Below are 23,714 nucleotides of genomic sequence, written 5' to 3'. Positions count from 1 at the left end.
ATTAAGGAAGGAATTGTTTATCTTCTCTAGTTAACATTTTTGACATACATACTGTAATTTATTTATTCTGTCTCCTAAAGTTGTAAGTATAAAAATTTCCATTTAGTAAATGTGTGGCAAATGGACTATTGAATTAATTAATTATATCTTTAGGTTGGTCATGGAGTTTGAATATTTCCCTGTTATCTTTTTTTTAATCATGTGCTACAATTTTATTTCTCAAACAAATGAATTTTGGTGAAAGTATGATGCAAATATGAATTTCTTTATGATATTCCTAGAAATGTTTTTTAAAAATAAAATGATATGGTTAGAGGAAATGAACTCTCAATTTCTTTTCTTATGGCTCTGGGGAAGAATTCTTCCCTAAGCTGATAAAGGTTGTTGGCAGAATTTAGTTCCTCGCAATTAATTTTAGGACTGAGGTATCTATTTTCTTGATTATTGTGACTGAGTGCTGCTGTCAGCTCCTAGAGGCCATCTACATTTCTTGTCATGTGTTTCTCTCTCCTGCTGCCCTGTGAAGAGGTTCCCTCTGCCAAGATTGAATGTTTCCTGAGGCCTTTCCAGCCATGCAGAATTGTGAATCAATCTAACTTCTTTTCTTTGTAAATTACCCAGTCTTGGTATTTGTAGCAATGTGAGAACAGACTAATAAAGGGGGTCAATAAAGAAATGAAGAAGGAAATTGAAAAATTTCTTGAAACAATAATGGAATGGATAATGGAAACACAATATACCAAAACCTGTGGAATACAGCCAAAGCAGTATTAAAAGGGAAGTTAACAGCTATAATCATCTACATCAAAAAAGTTAAAAAAAAATCAAAGAATATAATGATGCTTATTCAAAAACTAGAAAAGCAAGAGCAAACCAATCCCAAAATTAGTAGAAGAAAAAAATAATAATAAAGATCACAGCAGAAATAAATGAAATTGAAACAAATGAAATAATACAAAAGATCAGTGAAATGAAAAGTTTGTTTTGTTAAAAAAGATAAACAAAATTTATAAACCTTTAGATAGACTAAGAAAAAAAAGAGAAGACCCATCTAGTAAAATCAGAGATGAGAAAGGAGACATCACAACTGAAGCCATAGAAACTCAAACGATCATTAGAGACTTCTATGAACAACTCTATGGCAATAAGTTGGAAAATCTAGAAGAAATGGATAAATTGCTAGACACATGCAACCTACCAAGATTGAACCATGAAAAAAATCTAAAACCTGAACAGACCTATAACAAGTAATGAGATGGAAGCTGTAGTAAAAAGTCTCCCAGCAAAGAAATGCCCAGGGCTAGAGGAATTTATAGCTGAATTCCACCAAACTTTTCCAGAAAAGTTAGTGCCAATCGTACTCAAACTGTTCTGAAAATAAGGAGGAAGGAATACTTCCAAACTCATTCTATGAGGCCAGTATTACCCTGATACCCAAACCAGAAAAAGACACATCAAAGAAAGAAGACTACAGGCCAATATCCCTGAAAATCATTGATGCAAAACTCCCCCACAGAATACTAGCAAACAATACATTAGAAAGATCATCCATCATGATCAAGTGAGCTTTATCCCAGGGATGCAAGGATGGTTCAACATATGCAAATCAATTAACATGATGCATAATATCAACAGAGTGAAGGACAAAACCATATGATCATTTCAATTCATGCTGAAAAAGCCTTTGATAAAATTCTACATCCCTTCATGGTGAAAAACCCTTAAGAAACTAGGGATATAAGCAACATAATAAAAGCCGTGTATGACAGACGCACAGCTATTAATAGCATTATACTGAATGGGGAAGAACTGAAAGCCTTTTTACTAAGATCTGGAACATGGCAAGGATACCCACTTTGACTACTGTTATTCAACACGGTACTAGAAGTCCTAGCTAGAACAATTAGATAAGAGAAGGAAATCAAGGGCATGCAAATTGGAAAGGAAAAAGTTGAATTATCCTTGTTGACAGATAATATGATCTTATATTTGGAGAAAACTAAACACTACACCAAAAAAAAAAGATTAGAAGTGATAAATGAATTCAGTAAAGTTGCATGATACAAAATCAAAAGATAAAAATCAGTAACATTTCTATATGCTAACAGCAAACAAGCTGAAAAAGAAATCAAGAAAATAATTCCATTTATAATAGCTACAAATAAAATACCTAGGAATTAATCATGAAATGAAAGATCTCTACAATGAAAACTATAAAACACTGATGAAATAAAGAGGATACAAAAATGGAAATATATTTCATGTTTATGGATGGGAATAATCAATATTGTTAAAATGTTCATACTACCCAAAGCAATCTACAGATTCAATGCGTTCTCTATCAAAATACCAATGACATTCTTTACAGAAATAGAAAAAACAATCCTAAAGCTTATATGGAACCACAAAAGATCCAGAATAGCAACAGCTGTCATGAGCAAAAAGAATAAAACTGGACGATTCAAATTTACTGACTTCAAATTATACTACAGAGCAACGAAAACAGCTTGGTATTTGCATACAAATAGACATATGCTGATGGAACACAATATAGAAACCAGAAACAAATCCTTACATTTACAATGAATTCATTTTTAACAAAGGTGTCAAGAGCATAAGTTGAGGACAGGAAAGTCTTTTCAGTAAATGGTGCTGTGAAAACTGGATTTCTATATGCAGAAGAATGAAACTAGACCTCTATTTCTCAACATAAACAAAAATTCAAATCAAAATGGATTAAAGACTTAAATGTGACCGCAAGCTATGAAACTACTACAAGGAGACATTGGTGAAAACTCTCTACTAGGACATTGGTCTGGGCAAAGATTTCTTGTGTAATACCCCACAAGCATAGGCAACCAAAACAGAACTGGACAAATGGCATCACATCAAGTTAAAAAGCTTCTGCACAGCAAAGGAAACAAAAAAGTGAAGAGACTCACAGATTGGGAATAAATATTTGTAAACTGTCTGACAAGGGGCTAATAACTAGATTATATAAGGAGCTCAAATAACTTTATAGGAAAAAATCTAATAATTCCAATAAAAATGGGCAAAAGATTTGAGTAGACACCTCTCACAAGAAGACATACACATGGCACACAGGCTTATGAAAAGGGGCTGAACATTATTTATCATCAGAGAAATGCAAATCAAAACTACATTATCATCTCACTCCAGTTAAAATGGCTTTAATCCAAAAGACAGACAAGAATAAATGTTGGTGAGGGTGTGGAGAAAAGGAAACCCTTTTACACTATTGGTGGAATGTAAATTCGTATAACTACTGTGGAGAACAGTTTGGAGGTTCCTCAACAAAACTAAAAATAAGGCTACCATATGATCCAGCAGTCCCACTGCTGGGTATATACCCAAAAGAAAGGAAATCAGTATTTCAGAAAGATATCTTCACTTCCATATTTGTTGCAGCACTGTTCACAATAGCCAAGATTTGGAAGCAACCTAACTGTCCATTAACAGATGAATAGGTAAAGAAAATATGGTACATATACACAATGGAGTACTATTCAGCCATAAGAAAGAATTAGAGCCTGTCATTTGCAACCACATAGAATAAACTGAAGGTCATTTTGTTAAATGATATAAGCCAGGGACAGAAAGACAAACTTTACATGTTCTCACCTATTTATTGGAACTCATGGAGATAGAGAGGATGGTTACCAGAGGCTGGAAAGGGTAGTGGGGCTATGAGAATGAAATAGGGATAGTCAATCAGTACAAAAACATAATTAGAATGAATAAGATCTGGTATTTAATAGCACAACATTGTGACTATAGTCAACAATAATTTATTGTACATCTTAAAATTACTGAAATAGTATAATTGGGTTGTTTCTAATACCAATAAAGGATAAATGCTTGAGGTGATGGATAACCCATTTATCCTGATATGATTATTACACATTGTATGCCTTTATCAGAATATATCATGTACCACATAAATATTTGTATCTATTGTATATGCACAAAAATTAAAATTAAAAAAATTTTTTAAAATCATCTGTGTGTAACCTCAGTGATGAATTGTTACAAGGTTCATTTACTCACTATATTTTCTGTATTCAATCAATTCCTTCAGTTAGCGAGGAAACTTCAGTAAATTGACTCAGGTAGGAGATTAGTAATTAGGAGTTGCCCTGACTTCAAAGGAACATTTTGAATTTTATTTTGTGGTATTGTCTATATCCATAAAAGGTATAGAAAAGGTCTATATCCATTAAATTAACTAGTCTAATTTCCTATTGGGAATTCTCTGAAGAGCAGAAACTACTGAGTTAATAAATAATAAAGTGTGAGGGTAGAAGGATTACAACTGAATAAACACTTGGAATTAGGCTACAAGAGACTCGGAGGTTTTTTTTTGTTGTTTCATTTTATTTTGTCTTTTTGCTTCTTAGCTATATTTTGTTTTTTGGGTTATTGCAATAGAGTTTACATTAGGCATCCTTAAAATTTATAGTGTTTTATGAGTTAATTATACCCATTCACATATAAGATAGGAATCTTATAATAACATACTTCTATTTACTCCTCTCATCTTTTGGGTAGTTTTGTTATACATTTTATATTTACTTTTACATATATTATACATTTCACCATATATCTGTACTATTTTTGGCATTAAAGTTTCTTTAAAGACCTTGAGAAATGAAGAAAAAATTCTTTTCCATTTAATTATGTATTTGCCATTTCATGAACTCTTGTTTTTTTTTTTTTTTTTGGAGACAGAGTTTCACTCTTGCCCAGGATGGAGTGCAGTGGCACAATCTCGACTCACTGCAACCTCCGCCTCTTGGGTTCAAGCAATTCTTGTGCCTCAGCCTCCCGAGTAGCTGGGATTACAGGCACACACCACCAGTCCTGGCTAATTTTTTGTATTTTTAGTAGAGATTAGGTTTTGCCATGTTGCTCGGGCTGGTCTCTAACTCTTGAGTTCAGGCAATCCACCTGCCTCGGCCTCCCGAAGTGCTAGGATTACAGGCGTGAGGCGCCGCGCCCAGCCCATGAACTCTTTATTTCTTTGTTTTGATTAAAGTTTGATATCCTGTCCTTTCTGCCTGAAAAACTTCATTTAGTTTTGTATTTTTTTAGATCAAGTCAAATACTTACAAATTCTCACAGATTTTGGTCATCTGAAAATGCCTTCGTATTACCTTATTTACTTTTTCTTGGCTATTATTTTATGAAAAAATGCAAACATAGTAAAATTGAAATAATTATGCAATATACCTAGATTTTCTAATTAACGTTTTAATTATAACTAACTTTAACTATTTTAACATTTAATTGTAGCTAAATTTAACCCATCTTTATTATTTTGATGTATTTCAAAGTAATTGCTGATATGAGGACACTTCATTCCTAAATAGTTCAGCATGTATAGAACTAACTACAATTCAATATGTGTTTATGTTTTAGTTTCAGGTTAAATTTACATTTGGTGAAGTACACAAACTTTTTAAGTTTACATTTGATGCGTTTTTACAAATGTATACACTTTTACAAACTAAATGCATTAAGACTAGATTACCACCATTATCCGAGAAATTTTCCTCATGTCCCTTCCCAGTAAATCTCTGCGCCTCCCCTCTTGCAGTTTCCAAGCAACTACTTTTCTGATTTTTTAATCGTGGGTTAGTTTTGCTTATTCTAGCACTTTATATTATTGGAGTCATTCAGTATATACTGTTTTGTGTAAGACTTCCTTCATTCAGCATAATTTCTGAGGGTCATCTATGTGGTTTCCTGTATCATAGTTCATTCCTTTTTGTTGCTGAGTTGTATTGTGTTTTATAAATATATTCGTTTTTCAGTTTTCTCTTATTGAACTTCTTGGCTATTTTCAGGGTTTTGGCTATTATGATTGAAGCTGATATAAATGCCATGTTAAGTCTTTTTTTGTGGCCTTCTGTTTTCATTTTTCATGAGTAAATACTTTGAGCAGAATTGTTGTGTTATAGGGTATTAATCATGTGTATGACCAATATTTTATAGAAACATCGTTAGACCTTTTTCCAAAATGTTGTACCTTTTACATATTTTCACCAACAATATTTAATTTCTCCACATCCTTTCCAGGAGTTGATCCTTTTAGTCTTTTACTTTTAGCCGTTTGTACAAGGTATAAAGTAGTATTTCGTTATACATTTACTTTGCATTCCCATGATATTCAAAGGATATTGAGTATTTTTCATGTGCTTATTAGGTATTCATATCATCACATATGTATTTGTTCAATTTTTTGTCATTTTAAGTGGATTGTTTGTCATTATTGATTTGTAGGCATTCTTTGTGTATTCTCTATATTCTACATACATATTGTTAGATTTTTTGGCAAATATTTTCTGCCTCTTTGGCTTGCCATTTTATTTTATTTATTTATTTTATTTTATTTATTTTATAACGGAGTCTCACTCTTGCCCAGGCTGGAGTGTGCCTGGAACTGCACTGCCTCCTGGGTTCAAGTAATTCTTCTACCTCAGCCTCCTGAGTAGCTGGGATTACAGGGGCCCTCCACCACGGCCGGCCAATTTTTGTGTTTTTAGTGGACGTGTGGTTTCATCGTGTTGGTTGGCCAGGTTGGTCTCAAACTCCTGACCTCAGGTGATCCACCCACCTCAGCCTCCCAGAGTGCTAGGATTATAGGCGTGAGCCACACTGCGCCTGGCCAGGCTTGCCTATTTTTTAAAGGTATATTTTGATGAGCAGAAGTTATTATTATTATAGTGTTTAGAGATGGGATCTCACTATGTTACCCAGGCTGGTCACAAACTTCTGAGTTCAGGCAGTCCTCCTGCCTCAGCCTCCCAAATAGCTGGGACTACAAGTGTGTGCTATTGCACCCAGCTTAAAAGTTACTGTTTGTGATCAAGTCTAATGTGTCAAATTTTTCTTTTGTGGTTACTGCTTTTTATATCCTGTTTGAGAAACCTTTGCCTACTCCGAAGTCATGAAGATATTCCCATATTTTATATTTTATTCTAGAATCATTATAGTTTTAGATTTTATGTTGGCTCTATGATTCATCTCAATTTAATATTTGTATATAGTGTTGAGGTTACTTTTTGCCATATTGATATCCAGTTGCCTTACCTCTGATTGTTTAAAAGAATTTTCATTTTTAATTGCATTCCTTTGGTGCTGTTATTGAAAATTAAAAGGCCATATCAGTATAGATCTGTGTCTGAGCTTTTTGTATTATTTCATTGCTCTATTTTTCTGTTCCTATGCCAGCATCATAACATCCTGGTGATTATAGCTTTATAGTAAATCTTCAAGTCAGTAAATATAGATTTTCCAATTTTGTTCTTCTGTTTCAAGATTGCTTTAGCTATTTTTGGTTCTTTGTATTTTTATATAAATTTTATAGTAAGTTTCTCAATTTCTAAAATTTCTGTTGGCATCTTGATTGAGGTTGCGTTGCATGTATGGAACAATTTGGAAAGAACTGATACTTTAACAATATTGAGTCTTCCACTAGATTAACATGTTATTTCTCTCCAAATTTTTAAGTCTTCCTTAATATCTCTCAACAGTGTTTTATAGTTTATGATGTAGAGTTCTTGCTTTACTTTTTAAAAATTTTTTCCTAAGTAGCTTATGTTTTTGATATGATTGTAGTAAAATTTAGTTTTATTTTCCAATTGTTTGCTGCTAATATATAGAAATATGTGAATTTTTTATATTGGCACTTTCTCTGTAACTTTGCTAAACTATATTTACTTATTAGTTGAAATAGTTCTTTGGTGGATTCCTTAGGATTTTCTACATAAACAACCATATCATTGTTGAATAGAAATGTTTACAACTTCTTTTTTAACCTTTATGCCTTATATTTCTTGTTCTTGAGCTATTTCACTAGATAGGACCTCCACTACAATGCTGAATACAAATATTGAATGGTCAATATTTCCTAGTTTTTTATCTCAGGGAAAAATGTTAAGTATTTCACCATTATATACGGTCTTAGCTGTAAGGTTTTTATATATGCCTTTTATCAGATTGAGTTAGGTACTCTTATATTTCTAATTGGCTAAGAGTTTTTAAAATCAGTAGTATTTAATTTTGTTAAATGCGTTTTTGAATCTCTATTGAGACTATGATATGATTTTTCTCCTTTAATGAATATGTAAATTGCTTTGATTTTGAATTCTTTTTTTGTGTGTATGTGTGACAGGATCCTGCTCTGTCATCCAGGTATGATCATAGCTCACTGCAACCTCTAACTCCTGGGCTCAAGCAATCCTGCCTCACCCTCCCAAGTAGCCGGGACTACAGGAACACACCACCACACCTACATACTTTAAAGCTTTTTGGTATAGATGGGCTCTTGGTGTGTTGCCCAGGCTTGTCTTGAATTCCTGGGCTCAAGTGATCCTCTCACCTTGGCCCCCCAAAGCACTGAGATTACAGGCCTGTGCTACCATGCTAGCTGATTTTGAATTCTTAAAATTGAGATGTAATTCACCTGTTAAAAATTCATGGTTATGAAATGGAAAATTCAGTGGCTCTTAAAGAGCCACTTCACAAGATTGTATAGCCATCACCATTGTCTAATTCCAGAACATTTTCATCACTCCAAAAAAGAATGAGCAGTCCCTCCCCTTCTCTCTCCCCACCCCTGGAAACCACTAATCCACTTTCTTCCTCTACAAATTTACCTACCCTGACCTTTTCATATAAATGGAATTATACAATGTGTGACTTTTTGTGCTTAGCTTCTTTCACTTAGCATAATGTTTTTAAGGTTCATCCATGTTATAGCATGTATTAGTACTTCATTTATTTTTATTGCTAATTTTCTACTGTATGTCTGTACCATAGTTTGTTTATTCATTTATGGGTTGATGGACATTTGGATTGTTTCTACCTTTTGGCTGTTATGACTAATTTTGCTGTGAACATTCATATGTATTTGATTGAATACCTGCTTTTAGTTCATATTGGAATGGAATTTCTAGGTCAAATGGTAATTCTATGTTTACCTTTTTGACAAGCTGTTTCCAAAAATAGCCCTACCACTTACTATCCCACTAGCAATGCACAACATCCTTACCAACATTTGTTATTTTTCATCTTTTGATTGTAGACATCCTGGTGGGTATGAAGTAGTATCTCACTGCAGTTTTCATTTGCATTTCCCTAATATAATCAATAATGTATTGTTCTTTGTCCCAAGTTCCTGGCCCAGAGCTTCAAAAACCCTTGGAATTTCCTGAGTAATAGGACTGACTTGTTATTCACGATGGCTCCTTTAAGCCATAGCTGAGTATTCTGATGAGGTGACACTTGAAAGCCTCTAGCTTCAGGATGGGGGCTATTTCGAAAGACCAAACATGTGATAGAAAGTTGGAACATTTTATTAGTTTTCTATGGCTACTGCAACAAATTAGGTAGCTTAAAATAACAGAAGTTTATTCTTTCTTAGCTCTGGAGGCCAGAATTCAGAAAACGTACTGTGTTGGCAGGGCCACACCCCCTTTGGAGGCTTTCAATAAAAATCCTTCTGTTCCTTTTCCAGTTTGTGGTGCCTGTTGGCATTCCTTGGCTTCTTTGGCTTGTGACCACATCACTTCAATCTTTGCCCCTGTCTTCACATCACCTTCTTCTCTATGTGTCTTCTCGTCTATGTGTCTCCCTTTTATAAGAACGCTCGACATTGAAGTTTGAGCCTACCTGGATAATCCAGGATGATTTTCTCAAATGAAAACACCCTTTTTCCAAATAAGGTAACATTCAGAGGTGCCAGGGGTGAGGATGTGCACAAATCTTTTTGGGGGCCTCCCTTCAGACAAGCTAACCAGCAAATAAGCAAAAGACACATACTCTAAAAATATTATTTCAAATGCAGAAAAGATTTTCTATTAGATTTCAATTCTACTTGCTGCCCCTATAAACAAAGTTCATTTTCTTTAGAAAAGAGGTCAGGAAAAAAAGTTTTATTTTGTTGTTTCAAAGTCATTGCTGTGAAGCATATATCTCATATGATTTGTATAAAAATTTATTATGTCTAAGATTTAGATATCCCAGTTAATATCAGATCTTTTCAAGAGGAACTTCATCTTAAGTTGTATTCCTTTTATATTTTGTTGTTATAATTGTAAAGCCAAAGGTTGAATATTCATCCATTTATCCAGATCCAGTCTTTAATTTAGTCACAAAGTTTGTGACTTAAAAATCTGTATATTACGAAAGGTTGATAGACCTATTAAAGGGCTATACTTATAGTAGTAGTTGTGATATGGTTATCTTTATCATTGCTATTATTTTAACTGTTACTGTAGGTAGGTAGAAATACCAGGTTATTCAATGGGACCTACTAGACTATTCAGTGAAGTGAACCCATAATTGGGATTTAGATTTTAAACTTTTACCCTGTACTTATCCACGCGATTGGTTTGCTTTGCTTATATTCTATTACATCTTTGCTATATGCAAAATACCCTTAACTGTAGTTAAAAGTTAAATAGGCCAGGCGAGGTGGCTTATGCTTGTAATCCCAGCACTGTGGGAGGCCGACATGGGCAGATCACGAGGTCAGGAGGTTGAGACCATCCTGGCTAACACGGTGAAACCCCATCTCTACTAAAAATACAAAAAAAAAAATTAGCCGGGCGTGGTGGCACGCGCCTATAGTCCCAGCCACTCGAGAGGCTGAGGCAGGAGAATGGCATTAACCTGGGAGGTGGAGCTTGCAGTGAGCCGAGATCACGCCTCTGCATTCCTGCCTGGGCAACAGAGCGAGACTCTGTCTCAAAAAAAAAAAAAAAAAATTAAATAAACAATGACTTTGGAGCTGAGTAAGCCTAGATATTTTCTTAGTTGAAAAAAAAAATTGTCATCAGCGTCAAGAGAAATTAAGTTGATGACTTCTTTCTATGAATTTATTCTTGGAAGAGAAAGGATGATGGGGGCTATACACACATTAAGAAACATGTGTAGCACGGAAAGAAACCAATATTTGAGTACCTACTTTATACCAGGCTCTATAAGCATGTTATATCTAAACTTTACCACATAGCTGTACTAGTGGTTATTATTACCTCATTTTAAAGATTAAGAAAGATACTTAGAGGTTAGATGACAATTAGAAAAAGATAGCCCGGGGGTTTAAACTTTGTTCTGTTTAAATCTAAAACCTATTATCTTTGTTCTATACTATACCTTCCTGTATACCTGAAAGTGAAACAGGTTCATTTATATTTGCCTTCTAGGACAGTGGTTCTCGAAGTGTGGTTCATCATCATTATCACCTGGGAACTTATTAGAAATATAAATTCTTGGGACTCATCTTAGATACTATATCAGAATTGCAGGGAGTAGAACCCAGCAATATCTATATTAATGAGCCCTTAAGGTGATTCTTTACCATTGCTTTTGGTGAAAGGTTCTTAAAATTCTTCCAATGGTGGGAAACCTAGAAATCAATGTGCTCTTTGTAAAACAATATGAGAAACTGACTTATACAACTTAAGAACAGTTTTGTTTTTTTTGGGGGGGGGGGACAAAGTCTTGCTCTATCGCCCAGATTGGAGTGCAGTGGCACGATCTCAGCTCACTGCAACCTCCGCCTCCTGGGTTCAAGCAATTCTCCTGCCTCAGCCTCCGAGTAGCTGGGATTACAGGCTCCCACCACCACACATGGCTAATTTTTGTATTTTTAGTAGAGATGGGGTTTTGCCATATTGGTCAGTCTGATCTGGAACTCCTGACCTCAGGTGATCCGCCTGCCTTGGCCTCCCAAAGTGCTGGGATTACAGGTGTGAGCCACCACTCTTAAGAACAGTTTTAAAGTATTTGAGCTAAATTAGCTACCGTCTTATATATTCTGGTTGAAATAAGTGATTGCAGATGTTGCACAAGAAAACAACACACATAGGAGAACCTAAAATTAAGAATCCATATTTATTAATATTATATTTTTTGTGAATTGGTAAAAGATAACTGTTCTTCAATTTTTACACAGTATTCCTGGGTCATTATGGGATTATATGGATAAGAGCTTTTTCTTACTCTTTTTTGTGACGCTTGCTGTAATTGGTATGATCTTCATTATATCATAGTATTGAGAACTGAAAGTCTAGTTCAAGGTTAGGTGAAATAGACAGAACTAACTAATTCAAGGTGATCTGGTTTAGGAAAAAATATTTATTTATATAGGTAAGCAGAACTCAGAGTTCTACATTAAAATTTGGAGACAAAGCTTTGGCTATTAAAGTATTATTTTGCTTTGTCTGCCTTCCTATTTATGAATCATAGGAAGCTTATGGAGTCTAGCAGAAGTAGTTAAGAACAAAATTTGGCTATTTTTGGATTTTCTGACCTAAATATAATCAATGTATCACCCCAACTGCTGGCAAATACAAGGGACATGGCAAATAGGGTTTTTTCTGCAATCATACTGGTCATAAGTTACTTAAGACAGACCAATACTTATTTAACTGAACATTTCAGTTTGACAAACTTTTGTTTATAATATGCTGTCTTGCAGACACTGTAATAAGCAATCCATATTATTCAGGCCCTCTCCCATTCATTATTTGAGATGGGTAGGGTGATAAATTAGTCATCTAAAATATTAGTCCACTTAAAAATGTGAATTGGTCTCAAATCAAAATTCTGAACAGTAATATAAATTTGTTTCTCTTTTTTTCACATGGCAATATAAACATTAATTTTAATTTAAAAAACGACTTTGGAATGATACAGGGTACAGATTTAACCCACTATATGCCATGATAAGTTCTGTCTTAGAGAAAAGTTGCAGTCTTCCAACATCCCAAATGCTGCCAGGGTATGGGGAATTGGACTTATTACCTAGTGTGTTTGCACAGCCAGAATTAGTGACTATGATGACAAAAGAGGTTTTGAAGTTTCTGTGCAAGGATAGGAAAAAATGCTTAGGAGAAGAAAACATTGATGGGGCAGAAATATGCAGCCAATCTTGAGATCCTCCAGACCTGTATATCAAATGGTGATTTTATTCTCACAGAGAAGTTAGAAAACGGTTCTTCTGATTCAGTTATGTCAGGAGAATAGTTGGAGAACTCAATTTGCAATTTTTGTTAATTTATAGGATATATACATATGATGTAACAAAATATATTGTATGGTTTCAGAAAAACCCTGGGATTTTTGAGGGAGACTTGGACTTTTTGTTTATTTTGTTTTGCTTTTAAGATGATTAAGATTCTGTGCAGGGCCGATAGCTCATTGATCTCCATTTAGCTTCTGTTTGGTGTTACATTTTTTACTTTATAAATTTGCAAATGGAGGCAGGGTGAAATTGAAACACTGTCTAAGCATAACAAATCAGTGACAGAGCCTCCTGGCTTTATGTCTGAACCTCAAACCGCTAGACTATGTTTTCCATATGTATTTGATTTTACCAAGTTAATTTTCTGCTGAGAAGAAAAGTTATCTAGTATTCAAGTTGGAAAGTTAATTTCCCAATTTATTGTATCCTATTGAGAATTAGATACATTCCAGACTTACAGCAGTCTATTTTGATTATTTTAGAGTTAAAGCTAAATTGTAAAATATGCCTAGTCTCACAACTGAAAGTCAGATGGACTGATTACTTTTTTTAGACTTACTATAAAACAATCTTTAGGTAGCAGTTTATCAATGCAATTTCCATTTCAAAACATCTGAACCTGAGGCAAATACATTCTTAAATTTAGCATGGATAGGTGTGTCCTTTCAGGCTAAAACATGTGTGCCCAGTAATGAAATGTGTTATTTCCTTTTTCAATTCCAGAAACTGTTGTATTTTTCATCCTTTTTGCTCTGTTAAATATTGTGGTTTTTTTTACAAAACATCAAAATTTAGTAAGTGGTAAGTGTCAAAAGCCTCAAAGACACCAGCTCATCATTGGAAATAGCCTCCCCAAATTCTGGAATTATAAACTAGTGAGTCTTTAAAAGTTATATGCTAGCTGAGCTCTTTTGTCTTCAAGTTATAAAGGAAAGTTTCTTTGAAGATAACACAGAATTATACACTTGTAATATTATCTGAACATTAATCATTAGTAAGCATTTTATTTTTCCTCTCCATTTCTTAAATTACACAGTAGCTAACCATTAATATATTTCATCTGTATTTCCTCTCTTAACATTTTACTTCAGGCTGATACCAAGTAAGGAATGTTTTAGACCAAAAGGAAAATTTCTGTGGGAGTGATCAGGTTTTGTAAGGTGAAAGAACATCTTGAACTCATAGAATGCAGAAATGTGTTTCCTCCCTTGGTTAGCTGACAGTATGGGTGTTTTGGCTTGTGGAGTGGCCCTTAGAAATATCATGGATCATGGATCTGAGGAAATAGCATGTGTGGTTTTAGTTATCACTTATACATGAATGATTTCCAAATCTATCTCAGCAACGTTGACCTCTCATTTTCTTTCCTGGCCTCTTATTTCTTGCAATTCAAGTAACATCTCTTCTTGGAAATGTTGCAAATACCTAAAAGAGCTGATGGTTTGAGGCCAGTAGTAATCTCTGTCAACAATTTAGTCTAATTTACAGTTTTAGACAGATATTAACAAGATTATCCTGTTACCCAGTATATCCTGATTTATTCCTGTTTCTTTCAGTAAATAAAAGACTAGAAGAGTTGTATTTTCAGCAAATGAATATTTTTTTGTGGATAGCCATTGGGTGAACTTGAGCAATTTGTGTTTTCTTGACTAACTAAAAGATTATACATTCTCTCTTGAGGTGTTATTCTATTAGTGGTAAAGAATTTAATTATCTTTCCCCCTTGTACCATTGTGTGATATTATTTTATATATGTATTTTAACACCTATTTTTAATACATACTTATTGAACATGCACATTACAGACACTGATAGATATAGGGAGTCATAGTTGAATAAGCTAGTCCATACTCAAGATACAGTGGGAAAGACAAGCTTATATAGAAATAATTACCATAAAATCAAGAAACCCTCAACTGTATACTGTCAGAAATCAAGAAAGGGAGTTCAGTTCCACCACAAGGGAGAGCCATTGAATGAGAAGCCATTAAGGATCTTTGCAAAAAATTATTGAAATGACAAACCATATCTGTCAGAATAAAGAATGATGTCAAAAAGGGACTGTTTGGCTGGGGTAATAGAGGAGGCTTAGAGAACAGGGATCCCAAGGTACTGATGAGCTTAAAGAGTGGGTCCTCAGGAGTGAGGAACAGAGAAGTATAGGAGATAGTAGTTAAAAATCTGGACGTTTTAAGTAAATATAGGTTGTGCAGTGTCTCATTGTGACAGACTATCTGTATTTGGGAGTATTGGCTGGGGTTAGATGAAAACCTGTGGCTGTGAACATATGAAGTTTTCCATTCTGCATAAGAATTAAATCCATGATCTTGGCCTCAGTATGTTTTAACCAACAACTACAGATGATTTATTGATGATTTAATCACAGAGACAGTAAATTGCCTTTGAAATATATCTGGAAAGGGATAGAAAATATACCTGGGATTATACCAACCTAATAGATTTGAAAATTTATTGAGCCATGTTGAAAATCCAAATACAACCAAGTTGACTCATACCTAGAAACTATCAACATCTTTTTTGGTGATGGTGGTGGTGGTGATAGTGTTTTTCTCTTTTAGATTTTAAGCTTACTTTCCCAAGGTTTATGACTTTTGTAGGTCTCTTTTGGTCTCACCAATGTTATAAATAAATTTTTATGTTTTATTTTTCTTTGAAGACAAAGAAAAATGATGAATAATTCTTATCTGCTTAGTTAATTGCTTATATTATAATTATCAGTTTGTAAATCTGTCCTTCTAAGTATACTGTAGGCTTGTTTGTAGTACAGATCAATTCTTCTTCATGGTAATTGTGGGCCCAAAAATTCAGTAACAAACAAACAGCCACTCAATTGATATGTTTTAATATAAATAAAAATGTCCTCAAATGTCATCTTGCTTTATTCGGAGTTATCAATTGTATTATTTTGAAAGCTACCTTTTGGTCTTATCTGTATGTGTAATCACTAGGGATTCTTATGTTCAGTTGTTCAGGACAATGATGACAAAGTAAACGCTAGCCACCCAGGCCCTGAAGTAACAATAATTACTGAAAAATGTCAAAAGGAGTAGAATATGGTTTGATTTGAAGTATAATTTTACATTTTCTTGGTTACTGATGGGTTTGTCTATTTAACAAGATTCTCACTTGGGAATTGTGTAAGATAAAGTCCTATTGTCCCCTGTCAGTATCTTTTTTATTTAACTGTGTGAGTCTAATTCTCTTAATCCTAAATCTTCTTTTAGTTTCCATGTTCAATTAAACTGTAACATGTTAACTACTACTAGACATATGATAGTTTTACTTTGCTGTTGCATTAACTACTTAAAAAATTTCATGATTTTTTAATTTTTTAATAATTGGTAGTATTAAAGAATATAACTTAAAAAGCTAGTAAGTACATAAAATTCTGCAAATACTGATTTGTTCTTCTCATGGTATAAAATAGCATTTTTGTTCTTCTTTATACCTTACATTTTAAAACAAATTAAAAAATCGAATTCTGAGAATATAAAAGGGCAGAAAAGCAAATCAGATTGTAATTGACATGTACTCTCAAGTAATAGCTAAGAAAGGGTATGTCATTTATATGTTTGAATTTTTAAAAATTATTTTGGTATGCATGTTCATCCGCTCATTTTTAACATGAATGTGCTTTTCGACATGCAAGTCTAATGTCTAATATCTCACAATTAGCAAAAGCACAGTATAGAGAGTAGAAAATGCAGTCTGTGTGTTCCGTAGTTTCAGAACTTGTTCAATGGGAAAATCACTTTAAAGGTTTGGCTTTAATTTCATGAGAAAGACATCTATATTGAAGTAGTATGCAGCTGAGGTCCTCTAGTGTCACAGCTGAATATGGCATCAGTTTTTTGTGAGTTGTGTGAGAAACAGACAAGAACAAGAGAAGCTACTCTAAAATTGACTTGTAGAGCCAAATGAGTTCGTAAAACTAGGTTTACATTTTGCTAATCTCAGGGAATGTTTCCTTTTTTTTTTAAGGGGAAGACTTTGTTTTCTTTCATCTGCACATATTTATCCATGTAATTGTGCTTTTACATAAAATCTTTGCCTCTGTAACTACTGATAAGTTACAAATAATTTTTTTTAAGTTTGGAATATTGCCATTTATACAGTTAGTTTATTTTTTGAAGATGTTTATGAAAACTCTGTTTATCCCAAATTATGCTTGTTTCACCCATTCCCTATTTGTTTAAGACTCGGTGATATGGCACTTTAATATGGGAGAAATTATTTGATAAAAAGGAATATTTTACAGTTAATTTAAATAGCATTCTTTATAAATAGTAACCCTCATTGTTTCTTTTTTACACACATTATGGGGAATATCAGCTTATTGCTTTACTTCAAAATATGACAACCAGGGATCGGATTACCAGAGGTAATATTTGAGGTAAAAAAATAGTTGAGAAAAACAGAGCCTGGAGATGGGGTGGAGAGGGAGTACTCACCACAGAGGAAATGAAGATAATACTCTTTTCCCAGAATTAAGAGTTCTAACTATTCTCAGAGAGACTCAAAGGAATAATGTATCCATAACCTTATCTATTGACAAGGAGCAACTGGAGGACATAATAGAAATCCTGGAAATTAATGGTTTGGATTTCTCTCTCTCTCTCTCTCTGTCTCTTTCTCTCTTGGTCTGTCTCTCTCTCTTTGGATCTCTGGATCTCTCTCTCTCTCCTGGAATTAAGTTATATAATAGATAGGACTAAAGATTATGCTCTTAAAACAGAAAGTTAATACAACAGGATGACTGTAGTCAATAATAATTGTATATCTTAAAATAACTGAAAGTACAATTGAATTTTTTATAACACAAAGGATAAATACTTTAGGGGGAACACCCCATTTTACATGTTGTGATTATTACTCATTTCATGCCTGTATCAAAACTCATGTACCTCATAGATATATATACCTACTATATACTCAAAAAAATTAAATTAAAAAAATAGTTCCAGTTATCATCTGCCTACTAAGAGTTCCAACTTAGAGAAAAAAAGAGAGAAAACAGTGAAATAAAACAGTGAAAGTGAAAACAAATCAAATATTCCTTGTGAATATTTCTGTGTTAATGGAACATGTGGGTCTTCAGATTGAAACGACATGCTTAATGCTGACTGGCACAAATATGCCCACATTAGACATATTGGGCTGAAATTTCATAACTCTAGGGTTAAAGTAAAAATAATCCTCAAAACTTCCCAGGAAAGAGTGACAAGATGTCTACAACAAAGTTGGAATCAGACTGATACTAGCCTTCTCGCCATTAATAAAGAATGCTATAAGACAGTGGAGTAATTCTTTCCAAGTTTCAAGGCAAGAATAAGATATTTTCAGATGCGCCGTGCATGAAAATATCCTACTCATGCTCTCTGTATGAAACAATTTCTCAAGATGTCTTATAGCTAAACAAAAAAGAAATTTAAAAATAATATGAGATGTAAAAATTATAGTAGCTGATGATAATCTTCATAAATAGAGTTATAAAATTATGGTATCCATTAAATCTTGATGACTGAGACATTTTCTCTTGACAGCTAGGGTTTAAGTGGCCTAGGTTTGTATTTCTTTCTGTGCTTAGTTCTACAGTAAATATTTGTTAATCATTATTTTCATATGGCAAGGTGCCAATCACTTCCCATCTTTCTCAGAGTAAAAGTCCAAAGGTCTTAAAGTGACCTAAAGGGCCTTACGTCATCTGACTCATGGCTATCTCTCTGAGCTTATCTCCTGTCACTTTAATCTTTGCTCATTCTACTGCATGCACTGAATACACTTTTGTGAGCTGCTGACTTTATACCAGTTCAGGACTTGCTTGCTGTGGCCTCTGCCCGAATCATACATTTTCCAGAGACCTACCTGTCTTTTTCACTTCTTTTAGATTTCTACGTAAGTGTCACCTGAAGTGAGGACTTCCCTGAACACATTATCTGTCTTCCCTACTTTATTTTTTTTCTTCATTTAATCACTACCTGTCACATTATCTATTTACTTATTTGTTTCACCTTCCAGAAAGGAGTGTAGGTTTCCTTTATCCCACCTATAATCTGATAATGTAAAAACAATATAATGAATACAGATAAGAAGTTGGGGAAGAAAAATGGGGAAGTTGTAAAAATATGACAACTGTATCCTCTTGCAGAATGAAGAGTTAGTTAAATAAAAGTCTACCACCAGAAGAATTGAAAACTAACTGCTGATGATTATTTGATAATGTAAAATAAAATTTGATAATGTAAAACAATGTAATAAAAAGGACTTGAGGAAGGAAAATAGGAAAGTTGTGAAAATACATCAATTATATCCTCTTGCATAGTGAAGAGTTAGTAAGTAAGTAAAAATCTAACCACCAGAAGAATTGAAAACAAAACCTGCTGATTCCCTCTGGAAAGTCAAACTAGGATCATAGAGGCAAATTTTAGCTTTTATATCTGGTTATTTCTTTTGGTTTTAATTTAGGAGAGAGAATCAGGTTGCAACAATTATTTTTGTAAAAATTTTATTCAATCTAGTATTTTTTAAAGTCAGGTTTATTAAGGTATAATTTACATACCTTAACATTTACCCTGTTTTATGTAAAGTTTAATGAGTTTGATAAACAAAGTTATGTAACCATCATCAAAATCAAGGATAGAACAGTTCCCTCATGCCACAAAATTTTCTCATACTCTTTTGTAGTCCACCTACCCCCCACCCAAGCCCATGGCAATCTGTTAGTCCATTTTTTAACTTTTAACCTATGTCTTTTATTTAGTAGGTTTCTCATAGACTGAGTATAGCTGAGTTTAAATTCTTATCAAATCCGACAATCCTTATGTTTTAATTGGTGAATTGAGACCATTTGTACTTAATCTATTAGTCATTTTCCTATTTGTTCTGTACTTTTTTCCTTTTATTCTGCCTGTTTGTGGATTGAATGTTTTTTATTATTCCATTTTATCTCTACTATTGGTTTTAAAAATTATGTTTAGTGACTATCTGCAAACACTAATTTAATTTTAGAAAAATTTAAAAAAAATGGATAGAAAGGAAAATCTATACCAAAATGTTAATATTGTAGGTATGGGGAAATTTCCTAAGTGAACAATTTTTGATTAAAACATTAGAGGATAATTAATAAAGCTAGGTTAATCGTATGTGAGTATTACATTTGTCTTATACTCTGAGATTTGAACTTTTCAAAAAGAAAAGAAATGTTGACAGGAAAATATTTTAATGCAGACACCAATGTCTGCAAATGAACAATCCATACTTTATAAAGTGTAATAATAAAAATTAAAACATGTTCCAAATCTTACTTACTACCGCTAAGTAGCAGTATTTACCCAAATACAATAGCTGCTTCCTGGTAATGAGTAGACTTGCAAATTGGAAAAAAAATTAGGGAGATGGATGGTGAGAGAGAGAAGGAGGGAAAAGGAGAAGGAAACTGGAGGCTATCTGTGTGAAGGATGGCTTGTAGAGGATAGGATAAGAATTAAAGAGAAAAGTTTGCTAAATCATAAATGACCAGAGATTGCTTTATAGGTTGAATATGGAAAATAAGCTAGTGTTTGTATACCATAAAATATATTGTTACTACTTTTTTCGGGGGCTTAGGTATTTTGTATTGAGCAAAATAGTTTTTAGTGACTTAGTTCTGCCATATACCTGAAACTTAACCTGATAATTTGGCAAAGCCAAACCTGCTATAGGTTAGTTGCACTCACCACTAAAATTAAAGCCCTTTCCTGGAAGAACCAAATACTACTATTACAGTAGACTTTAGGAACCTGTAGGATCTTTGTCAGATCAATTCTGTTATAATCAGAAAACCTAAAATATGTAGAGGTAGATATTTTAGAAAATATATAGATTGTATTTTCTCAGAATAAAAGAGGAGCAATAAAAATATAACTTTTTGAATATTTTCACTGGGTCACGTTTCACTTGTTAAAACAACTTATTTATTTGCTTTGTAATTGATCTTTGACTTTTTGTTTTCTTTGTAGCTCTTCAACGGTTCTGTGTATAGCATTTGAGGTTCTTCAGGGCTTGCAGTATATGAACAAACATGGTATAGTACACAGGGCATTGTCTCCTCATAATATCCTGTTGGACCGAAAGGTAATTGTTAAATCATGTAAGAAATATTTATATATCGTTTGAAATTGGAAGCAACTGGAATCAGGGCTACTCAATCAGAGGAACAATAGAATCAGAATATGTTTTAAGAATATTCATAATGAAAAGACTACATGAAAGTGATATAATTGTGGTTTTTGAATTTAAGGATTAAATAATCCTTAAATTATTTAATCTGTGTATCTTTCACGTGGATTATTTTTCCCACAAGACCCATTTTCTAACTTTATGTTTTTTTATTTTACTCTTATTTCTAAAGCCTTGTGGCTTACCAATATACTCCTCCTCTTAATTTATTTTCATTTCTAAGAAAATGGCTCTTTTTGCTAGAATGTTATTCATATAAACCAACTGCATTGTGTTTTCTCTATTTTTCTTCTGCCTTCTTTCCTCTTCTATTTATCTCCTTATTTACCAGCTGTTCATACCTACCTCCTTTTACTATTGAAGTGCTGTTTCTCTACTGGAAATCTTATGAGACATTAAGAAGAAGCTTGTAAACCCTTCAAAGAGAATTATGGAGAGCAAGCCTATGTATTTTCAGGAATAATTGTAATTTTATTCCTTTTCATAAAATATATAAAAACAACTTGGAGGAAATTTTTTCATGGGCATTATTTGCTGTATTAGTAGGATTATCCTTGTTCTCTGGTTCTTTTCCCAAATCAATACTTGGGAGGCTGAGATGAGAACATTGCTTGAGCCCAGGAGTTTGAGGCTGCAGTGAGCTATGATCACACCAATGCACTCCAGCCTGGATGACAATGTGAGACCCTGTCTCTAAAAAACAAACACACAAACACAAAACTAGAAAATTGTACTCATTAATTTCAGATTTATGGCAGTAAAGAATCATTATCTTATCAATTTAAGCTGTTTTTAAATATAAATATTTTATAATGCTTGGAAATAATGTTCTTGAGAAGACAAACCAATTTTAAGATCAACTTAATATTTTAAAGCCTTATAGATTAAAAGGGAAAAACTTAAAAGATATAAAATTATATTTATCATTTATTAAGAGCCTTATACTTATGATAGTTATTTTTGTTCTCAAACAATGTAAAAAGTTATTGGAAATCTAGCAGATTCACCAAAATCTTGATGATTTTTGAAATGATCTTTTCAAGTTAAGTTTTCCTATTTCACAGTTAAATTATAACTATAAATGGACTTGCAACTCCATGGAAAAAAAATTTGCTCTGTGAAAATTACCACAAAACATTCTAACCAAGGTTTCAAGACAGATGAGAACATTTTTGCCTTTTTGTTTTGTGAAATAACTAGATAATGTAACAGCAAAAATATTAAAGAAAAATGTCATTTGTCATTTTGAGATATATATGTGTACATATGCATATATACATATTTAATGAGTATAAAGCAGACTATTGGCAGATAGTTTTTTATAAAATTATGATTTTTTAAAATCTTCTACAGTGGCATTTTGATAAAATATTGTTATATAATGGTTTCTTTAGTTATAAAATGTATAATGATAATTTTATAATATAAATTATATATTGCCAATTATAATAAATTATTTGATAGTGTTTTTTTTCTTTATTATTGTAGGGACATATTAAATTGGCTAAATTTGGACTTTATCACATGACAGCTCATGGTGATGATGTTGATTTCCCAATAGGGTAAGGATATGTTTTCCTCTATTTTGAATTTCTTTTTAAATTTTGTAATCTTTGATAACATGTATATTTTGTTAATTATATTTGATATTCCTTCTTGACATGCAAATAGCTTTTTAAAAATTAATGCATCTCAATTTTCCATATACTTTTAAAATGAGTAGACAGTGAGTTTTTCCCAGCATCCTGTAGATCGTTGATGTTCATCATTCATTGAATTGGCAGAGAGGCTAACAGTATTGACATTCTTTACATTATAATATTTCCTGATTTTCTGTATTTCATTCAGAATCAAATCAACTTAAGGCAAGAAGGATGACTAGATTCTCAATTAATGATAATGTGTGTGCATCAAGAGACTGACATCACTCTCACATTATTTTCAATTTAATGTTTTATGTTTAATTCCCTTTTCTCTAAGATATATATTAAGACTCAAGTTGAATCATTGTGGATATTAGAGATAGAGATAAGTTCCATACCTGAAAGTCTATGTTTAAGTTCAGAAAGGTTTATTTAATCACTTCTGTTATGGAATTGCAGATGTATGTTGCCCTCCACAAAAGAAATGGCAGGTTGTTTCATGCATATTCAAGTAGATGTTTCTGATACAGATTTTTGTGTTATATTTGTGTGGTTGCTTTTAGACATTTTCATAATTATTTTCTTTTTTGAAGATTTAAGTTGATATTGTTTTAGATAAAATAGTTAACAAAAATAGTATAAAGAATTCCTCTATACCCTTCATCAGTTTCTCCAAATGTTAACATTTCACTACATTTGCTTTTTCTCTGTTTTTTCTCTGAGCATATATGTGTGTATGTGTATAATGATTGTTTTTTATAATCACTTAAGAGTGA

At 32.9% G+C, this 23,714-nt stretch overlaps 1 protein-coding gene across 9 annotated transcripts in view; it reads left to right on the top strand.

Annotated features, from left to right (window-relative positions):
• TBCK (TBC1 domain containing kinase) overlaps positions 1 to 23,714 on the top strand; it is a 267,698-nt gene that overhangs the window by 32,896 nt on the left and 211,088 nt on the right. For all 9 annotated transcript variants that reach the window (XM_024245819.3, XM_024245820.3, XM_054554234.2 and 6 more), the window contains 2 exons: positions 21,076 to 21,190; positions 22,784 to 22,857. In XM_024245819.3, the coding sequence (XP_024101587.1) occupies positions 21,076 to 21,190; positions 22,784 to 22,857 (189 nt within the window). The remainder of the gene's footprint in view (positions 1 to 21,075; positions 21,191 to 22,783; positions 22,858 to 23,714) is intronic.

The sequence above is a fragment of the Pongo abelii genome, chromosome 3, assembly GCF_028885655.2.
Source record: "Pongo abelii isolate AG06213 chromosome 3, NHGRI_mPonAbe1-v2.0_pri, whole genome shotgun sequence".
In the NCBI taxonomy this organism is placed as follows: Eukaryota; Metazoa; Chordata; class Mammalia; order Primates; family Hominidae; genus Pongo; species Pongo abelii.
The sequence above is the reverse complement of the archived record's forward strand: the minus strand, read 5'-3'. Positions and strand labels throughout refer to the sequence as shown.